Here is a 10184-nt window from a genome sequence, read left to right on the forward strand (position 1 = left end):
TATATATATATATATGAGAGAGGGAAATTTCTATTCATCCATTCGTAGTCAAAAGGTTCTTCCTGAGCTATAAGAACAATAATAATTACAGACTGGAAGAGAAATGCTACTCTGAGATTGCAGAAAGCTATTAATATGGCAACATATGAAATCAACTGTGCTACTTTTGTAGCAACAGAGGTCCTTGGTCATCTGTCCTAGGTTGTCCACCTCTAAAATATGTGCCAAATGGTTTTTATAGGGGACCAGAAGCCATATTCTAGAATGTTACAATAAAATTCTGTTCACACCATCTCTTCATGCCTATTTGCTTTGCTAATAGACTGATCACGTGAAACTACGGTGGTTAGCTTGTGATGTTTACCTGTATGTCCAGGGATCCAGTTTTAAGCCACTGCTACAGGATTGTAAGATCAGTTTCCTGGATTCTGTAGTGTAGATATTCCTCCTAAACAGGACCCCGATCTGTCACAGGATTACTCAGTTTTGTCAGCTGAGTGGACTGCAACAATACGAAATGAAGTGTTTTACTGAAGAACACAGTATATCACCTGTTCTAGGAATTGAAACTGCATTCTTATGATCATGAGTGCAATATCTTAACCACTAAGCTATGCACCCCCACATCTGTCTACAGTAATCATTGTTTAATTCACCCTCTTGTCATTTGGAAAAATTTGACCATGTTGCGGCACTACCTTTCAGGGTTTAGTCACAAATCAACCCAGTTGATTTTAAATTCTGGTTCTTATTCTGTCAGTCTCTTTAGCTGGACTGCTAAGTTATGGGGATGTGAACTGGTGCTATGAAATAAGCATCCAGTACACTGTAAAGTGATTGGCATTTAGAAGGGCATCTACCTGTAGAAGCCATACCAAAACAGACAAAGGAGCTCAGTGCTGAATTCTGGCTTGTTATTTCATATCAAATTAAGTTATGCCAGCATGGAAGAAGAAAGTTAAATTAGAATGATGTTGATGATGATGAAATGTGGAAATTTCTTATCATCACAGACATGTGAAACCCATACCAGCATGCAAAAATGAAGATTAAAACATTGATGGTGATGATTCACAAATTGAATCATCTTCATCATCATTTATTACCAACTTTCATGCTGCTATGAGTTGTATGGTTTGACTGGAGCTGTGAGCTGATCATGTTTTATATTTGTATTGAGTTCAACATTATACTGACTCTCAGAAATTAGCAATTAGCTTAAACATCAAATCATGAAGGACTCATCATCATCATGTCCACTTTTCCATACCTGCATGGATCAGATGAAATTTGTCAAGGTAGAATTTCTGTGACTGGATACTTTTCCTGTCGTTAAATACTCACCTGTTTCCAGACAAGATATTTCCTTTTGGCCAGACATGTTTACACAAAAGATTGAAAGAACACTGCTTGTTTTTTGTTTTTTTATTGTGTGATGGTTGTAAATGAGTGTCACTCACTATCTTATAAGCAAAAGCAGACACAAACACACACATATGTATGTATGTGTGTGTGTGTATACACGCATATATGTATACAGACAGATATACATACATACACGCATACATACATACATACACACACACCTGTCCACTTAGACAGGAAAGTGTTGCTGTTTACTTCTCTCTACCACATTCTACTCTGGGTTCACCCATTTCATTGATGTTGCTGATAATTTATTGGGTTGTCCGGAAAGTTCTTGCCGATTTTTAAAGGAAAGAAAAAGGTCAATAAATACTTGCCATTACATTTTTAATCAACCAAATATGAACCATTTCGTTGCACAATGCGTCTCCATCTTTCCTTTGACTTGAAAATACCCTCCTCCCAGGATTGAAGTGGTTTCATGGCAAAGAATTCATCAAGGTATCTTTATACGTCATCCAAGGAATTGAAATTTTTTACCATTTAAGACTATTCTGCATAGACCTGAATAAGTGGAAATCCGAAGGAGCAATATCTGGTGAATATGGAAGGTGGGGTAACACATCCCAGCCAAGCTGCAGCAATTTTTGTCCGGTTCCCAAAGAAACATGAGGTTTTGCATTATCATGCTGGAAAACAACACCCTTCCTGTTGGCCAATTCTGGAAGTTTTTCTTGAATTGCTGCTTTTAACCTCGGCACAATTTGAAATCAGAACGTAGCAGCAGACGAAATACCTATTTCTTTACTGCCCACAAGGGGCTACACACAGAGGGGACAAACAAGGACAGACAAACGGATTAAGTCGATTATATCGACCCCAGTGCGTAACTGGTACTTAATTTATCGACCCCGAAAGGATGAAAGGCAAAGTCGACCTCGGCGGAATTTGAAGTCAGAACGCAATGGCAGACGAACTACCGCTAAGCATGTCGCCCGGCGTGCTAACGTCTCTGTTCGTCGCCTTTACAAGAGAGAAAATTACCAGAGAACTTTCTAATTCTTCCAAATCTTTCTGTTAAAAATTGTAATGTGTTGTTAATCGCACATTGAATGCCGATTCAAATCGAAAGAATATCGTTTACTCGTTTCCTTTTGTCATTGAGCATTGAGGTGGTTGTGAGGTGTGCTAAAAATAACAGCCAAATAAGATTGTTTTGAATAAATCTTTTAAATTAAAATAAATATTTATTTACATGTGACATAACACATGTTGTTTACAAATATTTACAACACGTGCTTTTTTTTAGGATGTTGACGACAAAATGTGCAGACGTGCACAAAATAACAGCTTCCAAATCCTGTTTTACAACCGTGTGAAAGTGATCAGACTTTAAACCACTAAAACATTTAAAAAACATTTTCTGGGAAAAAATGAAATAAGTCCAACAATTCAGTTTGGGCAAGTGTATTATTGTACCAAATTTGAAAATTTTCGGTACACTTTCATCCTATTTATAAGATGTTAATTAAAAACTAGTTTGACAACAGTATAGTACGTTCATAATTTTAATCCTTTAAAATCAACAGGAAAAATAAAAGGAAAATAATTTCGTAAAATAGTTAAAAAATTATAATAATAAAGGATTTCTTTCTCAAATAATTTCTCTACAGAAATGAGCAAATTCACTGCAGGTTAAGGGTCCTTTAAACCCTAAAGTTTTGTAAGTTGCAGCCGAAATGATTTCCTAGAATGAGGTTGAAAGTAGAGTTAACTCCCCTTGTCCGTTAATTGTGAAATCTTCGCCGAATTCTGTTGATTTCCTGCTTTTTGTTTCTTTGCACGTTTCTATTATTTGATCTGTTACACTTTACAACTGATATAAGAAAACCCACTGAAATATATTACATGATTGGTAATTAGTTGTGTAAAGAAATAGACACAGCATTCTTTATTATGTTCACCTGAAAACTATAATTCAACGTTTGGACCACTTGAACATAATTGTCACATCTTTCTAATTAGCTTTCTCTACATTAAGATGTAAGTATCATATTTATATAAACATTTATATTGTATACGCGTTATTTTACGTAATTCCGTTTGTTTCGATTTACTAGAATTTCAAATAGACAAACTTCTCTAGAAGATAAAATATTCATCTGTAATAATAAAAATAAACAATTCGTATATTTATATGTACCGGTGGGAGTGTGTCGGATCTGATTTTAAACATATAAGAATACAAATAGTAAAATATAACAGAAATGAAGTGAATATTCGAAACTGAAAATATACCCAGGTTCTGTAATATACGTTGCGACATGGAAAAAAAGAAGCATGTAACAATAATAATCCTTTGTATTAAAGGCACAAAGCCTGACATTTTGGGGGGAGCTTGCTTGGTCGATAACATCGATAGCAGTACTTGAGCATTTTATTTTATCGACTCCAAAAACATGAAAGCACATAAAGACAGAGACGAAATGCCGCTAAGTTAGAATAATAATGATAATGCCAGCGACTGCGGGACGAGATAGGAAAGTAATGGTGATACTGGTGGTGACTGGAGCCTTAATAGCAGTTTTCAAGAGCCTTGAGAAATATATTAAGAATATTGCAACTGCTGTAAGGCTCGAAGTGATCCAGAAGACTGCATCGTTGGGTACAGCTCGCATTCTAAGAAGAGTGTTGTCTCTGAGTTACGGGAGAAGAAGGCTCTGCTTTAAATCTTTGGTGATTTGTTATTTCCTGTTTTCAAGTAAAAAACAACCGCAAACAGAACAGCGAGAATCAAAACAATAATAATGATAATCTAGCACAAATGTATATCTGTTGCATTATATGATATATTTGAGCTTAACGATGTGCTAATAATTGACCTCTTAGATTATGTCGATATTATAATATCTACATAATTTAAGAGGTCAATTATGATGGTTAGTCTTCTGGGTAAATTTTGATACTTTCACCCGCACGAGTTTCACTAAGGAATCAAGTAGCCTGACCTGATATGCCGGAAACCCCTTATTTTTGTTCAGTAAAAAAAGGGGTTGGTGGGTGGGGGGGAGGAACCGGACTTTCTCCTATCCCGGAATCATTGGAATTTTTTTTTTCCTTTGAATGAATTACGGTGACCTAATATGCCACAAAAACTTTTTTTTTTGGTCCGGAAAAGGGGGTGAGACGGGGTGGAATCCTCGGAAATTTCAACCCCCACACCTGTACAATTTTCACCAAGAAAAACAAGATGATTTTTTGCATGGAATCAAGTAGCCTGGGTTCATGGGTGGAAGGCCATGGTTGGGAGACTGGTGGTTGTATCATGGTGGGGTGTGCAGATACGATAGGATGTACTTCCTTTCATATAGGCAAGGATTAAACACTTCGCTTCTGCTATTCAGGTAAATATCCGGGTGCTGGGTACCCTTTAAAATCGCTCTCTTCTCAGCCAGGCACAACCTGCACTTCCTGCTGTTATTGAAGTGCAGTTTACGTTTCTCCAGTATCTTCCACTTTATGGTCACCATTTTTTTCACAGCAACCACAAACTGGATATGTCCATTCACCTCTGAATAGAAAGCACTTGTCAAATTCCTTTCCATATCAACTAACTCTGATAAGTGTATGGTTATATAATTGGATTGTTTCTACAAAGTTACAAGCAAATATTGTGGCCACCCCTCTTGAACCTGAATAATTCAAAATAACGTGAACGAATAAGCATTATATTTGACAGATTAATATGAACCCTAGGCTTTGCACAGTTAGGACTACATGTGGGACATCATTCCATAAAATTTGTTTATGGGGAGAAAACTATTGAAAAATATCAAAAGATGTGTGAGTGAGAAAGAAATGTGGAGGGAGGTTTTGGGATGTGCTAAAAACAACAGCCAGATCTCCCTTAAATCACACATTTTCCTCTGAAACTATTAATTTTTTTTTCTTTAAACTGAAAATGTTTTTCTCATGGGTGTTAAGGGCATAGAGAAAAAAATAATGACCAAAATTCTTTAAGATTGGGTTGGTGAGTAGGTGGTAGGAGTGAAAAAAATTTTTTTAAATGTGTGTCTTTTTTTTTTTGTGAAAAGATGTCTCCGATCATCCTGAAGACTTTGGTAAAAAAAAAAAAACATTGGGAAAAATTCCAACTTATGTTGGCCATTTGATTCAAATATCCATTTTCAGAAAACCCCCGTCCCCTTCCAAAAATTTTGCCTACAAATTTCTTTGTAATCGTAATCTACACTGTTTGAAAGGTGTTTGTATAAAATCTCATTAAAAAATACTTACATCTATATACTCTGTGTGTGTGTGTGTGCGTGTGTGTGTGTATATCAATCTTGAGATTGCATAATTTTAGTTGTTCAGGAGAAGGTTTATACTTTACAAATCTATTAAAAGTTGAAAGATAAATCTTCACAGTTGAATCTCTTTTTCTCAACTCTCCTCTCTTATTCTGTTTCTCTTTTATTTCAGAACGTCAGATGACATTCACAGAGGAGAATTCTTAACATTACATTCATCATAACTATTATCTTTTAATGATGAAGGCAAGATGTTAAGCTGAACAAATATAATCCTGTTCATATAAATCCCTGGTGGATTACAATGAATTATTTCTTCTGAGTGAGATTGAAAAAGAAATATCTCTGTTTCAGTGTGTGGAACGTGTAAGAGATGATTTAGTTTTTAATTAAATTTCAACAAATTTACAAAAGAATTTTCACCATCTTCAGATATCAAGAAAAACGACAGTGGAAACATATTTCTAATGATAAAACTATGGATACAAAAATCCAGAAAATATCTATATATAGTGATGAGAGAAGAAGAGTTCTACTGAAATGAATTGAGAATTCATTTTTCTTTCCTGAAGAGATGTCAAAAGTGAAAGGAATATTATTGTATGAATGTGACATCTGTCAAAAACCATTCTCTCAAAAATGCAACCTTACCACTCACAAATATATTCACACAGGAGAAAAACGACACCACTGTGATGTCTGTGGTAAATCGTTTTCTCAAAATACTCACTTAACTAGACACAAACGTATTCACACAGGAGAGAAGCCATATCACTGTGACGTCTGTGGTAGGTCATTTGCTGAAGGAAGCAACTTGGCTAAACATAAGTACGTTCATACAGGAGAGAAATCACATCATTGTGATGTTTGTGGTAAAACCTTCTCTCAGGCAGGTGCCTTAACTACACACAAACGTATTCATACAGGAGACAAACCCTATAATTGTGAAGTCTGTGGTAAATCATTCTCTCGAAATAATACCTTGACTATACACAAATACATTCATACAGGACAGAAACCATATAAATGTGACATCTGTGGTAAATCATTCTCTCAAAGTGATACCTTAAATAAGCACAAATATATTCATACAGGTGAGAAACCATATCATTGTAAAATCTGTGGTGAATCATTCTCTCAATATAATCTCTTAAATAGACACAAAAGCATTCATACTGGACAGAAACCATATGACTGTGATATTTGTGGTAAATCATTCCCTGAAGGAAGTAGCTTAGCTAAACACGTACTCATTCATACAGGAGAGAAACAATATCACTGCGATATCTGTGGGCAATCCTTTTCACAAAAACCTCACTTAACCAACCACAAGCGCATTCATACAGGAGAGAAACCATATTGCTGTGATATCTGTGGCAAATCATTCTCTCATACAGGTAGCTTAACTACACACAAATACACACACACGGGAGAGAAACCATATCGTTGTGATGTCTGTGGTAAGTCATTCTCTCAGAAAAGTAATCTCTCCACACACAAGTATATTCATACTGGAGAGAAGCCATATCACTGTGATATCTGTGGTAAATCGTTCTCTGGAGGAAGTACCTTAACAAACCACAAACGTAGTCATACAGGTGACAAACCATTTCATTGTGATATCTGTGGGAAATCATTCTCTAAAAATGACACTTTGACTAAACATATCCGCATTCACACAGGAGAGAAACCATATCAATGTGACGTCTGTGGGAAATCATTCTCCAAAAATAGTCATTTAACTAGACACAAACATACTCATACAAGAGAGAAACCATATCGCTCTGATATCTATGATAAATTATTCTCCAAAGAAGATCACTTAACCTGTCACAAACACATTCAAACTGAAGACAGACCATATCACTGTGGTATTTGTGGTAAATCATTCTCTGAACAAAGCAGCTTAACCAGGCACAAACGTATTTTTAGCAATAATAAATGCTGGACACCAATGTTTAACAAAACAAGTTTGGACGAAGGAAATTAACCTGAATGCATGTGGATAAGGAAAGGAATAATCCTTTTCTACTATAGGCACAAGTCAGTGGGGCATTAAACTGTAGTTATGCCTTTTTTCAATACTAGTTAACATTAACGGGGGCAGGGGGGGGGGGTAGTCGTCTACATTGACCACTACTGAGCTAGCGCTTATTTTGTCAACCCTGAAAGGATGAAAGTCAAAGTAGACCTTGGCAGAATTTGAACTTAGACTGTGAAGATGAACAAAACACTGTTAAGGATTTCGCCTGACATGCTTACGATTCTGCCAGCTCGCTGCCTTAATAATCCTTTTCTACTATAGACGCAAGGCCTGAAATTTTGGAGGAAGGGGATAGTCAATTACATTGACCCCAATACTTAACTGGTACTTATTTTAGAATGTAATCAGATTGGAGCCTGGTGTAGCCACCTGGTTCACCAGTCCTCAGTCAAATCGTCCAACCCATGCTAGCATGGAAAGCGGACGTTAAACGATGATGATGATGATGAGGATGAAGCCGGATGAAATACTGCCATCTCAATGACAGGAATAATGGTTCATGCCAGGGTGGCTGTGTGGTAAGAAGTTTGCTTCCCAACCACATGCTTTCAGGTTTGGTTCCAATGTGTGTCTTCTATCGCCCCAGGCAAACCAAAACCTTTTGAGTGGGTTTTTTTTCAATAATAACCGAAAGAAACTCTTTTATATATATATATATATATATATATATATATCTCATCATCAACTTTCACACACACATGTATATATATATATTATATGAATTTATGTATGTATCTGTATATATATATATTTGTAGTGTATGTGTCTTTCTGTTGATTTTTGACCACCACCACTGCTTGACAACTGATGTTAGTTTATTTACATCCCCATAACAGCAATTAGGCATAAGACCCTGATGAAATAAATACAAGGCTTTAAAAAATAAGTACCAAGATTGATTTATTCGACTACACCTTTCAAAGTGGTGCTCCAGCACAGTCATAGTCCAGTGACAGAAGCAATTAAGAGCTAAACGATAAACTTATCCAATTAAAAAAAAACATAGACAAATAGGCACAGGGGTAGCTGTGTGGTAAATTGTAAGAGGCAAATGCCTTAATTTATGGCTTTCTATGTACGAGGTTCATAGCCTCAATGTGAAAATTTAATTTTAAAAGAACAGTTATAGAGAAGCAAGATCCGGCAGGCGGCTTTTGCCTTCTCCATCATATTTACCATCCATTTCATCTCATTAATGTGTTCGTCCAGCCCGCAGCTACTCTGTGTACTGCCTTTATGGCAAATCAAATGAAATAAAGTAGCTTGCTTTCCAACCATATGCTTCTGGGTTCAGTCCCACTGTGTGGCACCTTGGGCAAGTGTCTTCCACTATAGCCTCGGGCTGACAAAAGCCTTGTGAGTGGATTTGGTAGACGGAAACTGTAAGAAGCTCGTCGAATATGTATATGTTTGTTCCCCCCCCCACCATCACTTGACGACTGATGCTGGTTTGTTTACATCCCCGTAACTTACGTAAGACACCTTCCTCTATTATTCTTTTAGCTTCTCATCAACTGACACCAAACCATCAATACTCCCTACCCCCAGTTAAGTGAGGTTTTCTTTTGTTGGTGCTACAAAGAAAGTACCCTCTACAGTCTGTTAAATGGTTGGCATCGAGCTGTAGAAACCCTGCCAAAACAAAGCTTGGAACAGCTCCCCAGCTTCCTAGCATGGAGAACAGATGTTGATGGATCTACTTAACAGATCCTCCTGTATTTTCTTTTACCAAACACCAGGAACTTTTCAACACATCCTCATGTGTATGTATGTATTTATTCGCCATGTTGGATCACTTACTCTACGTTTTTTTCATTCTCTCTCTATTCCCTCTTATTCCTTTCTGTTGAAGAGCTTAGGCTCAAATTGCAAAAGACTTTTTCCATTTTTCCCGAGCATCAAACTAATACATTTGCTTGTTGTTCCTACACCTGTCTTCATCTTTTGTTTTCTATAAATTTGAACTATATGTGTGTGTGTGTGTGTATGTGTATATATATATATATATATATATATATATATATATGGCTGTTTATATTAATTTTTAGTAGATGCATTAGCATTTCACTAATACATCCATAAATCTTTATGGTATATATATATATATATATATATATGCTGGCTGTGTACATGTGTATATATATATGGGCATGCATACATGTATGTTCGGATATGTACATATATGTGCATAAAGGTATATATATATATGTAGAGATGTGGATATGCATGTATACACATGAATGTATATGCATATGTATGTATATGCACATCTACTCACCTGTGTGTGTATCCATAAAAATATATGCAGGTGTATGTGTGCTTAACATATGTATGTGTATCACAGTTAAGAAGTGATTGAGGTGAAAGATGGAGAATGAGAAATAGTGAACATGTTTTATTGTTGCATGTTGTTTCTAACATGTATTCTTAGATTTGTTCAGTTTGTAGAAAAAAAAAACAGAAAA

The 10184-nt window shown here is 36.1% G+C and overlaps 1 protein-coding gene across 1 annotated transcript; it reads left to right on the top strand.

Moving 5' to 3' along the window:
• The first annotated feature begins 3140 nt into the window (after positions 1 to 3140).
• LOC106881294 (zinc finger protein OZF) lies at positions 3141 to 9695 on the top strand. The gene is made up of 2 exons (XM_014931626.2): positions 3141 to 3408; positions 5848 to 9695. Exon 2 carries the CDS (start codon positions 6250 to 6252, stop codon positions 7663 to 7665), a length of 1416 nt encoding a protein of 471 aa, XP_014787112.2. The 5' UTR covers positions 3141 to 3408; positions 5848 to 6249; the 3' UTR covers positions 7666 to 9695.
• The last annotated feature ends 489 nt before the right edge of the window (positions 9696 to 10184 follow it).

This window comes from Octopus bimaculoides, chromosome 27, assembly GCF_001194135.2.
Source record: "Octopus bimaculoides isolate UCB-OBI-ISO-001 chromosome 27, ASM119413v2, whole genome shotgun sequence".
NCBI classification, from domain to species: domain Eukaryota; kingdom Metazoa; phylum Mollusca; class Cephalopoda; order Octopoda; family Octopodidae; genus Octopus; species Octopus bimaculoides.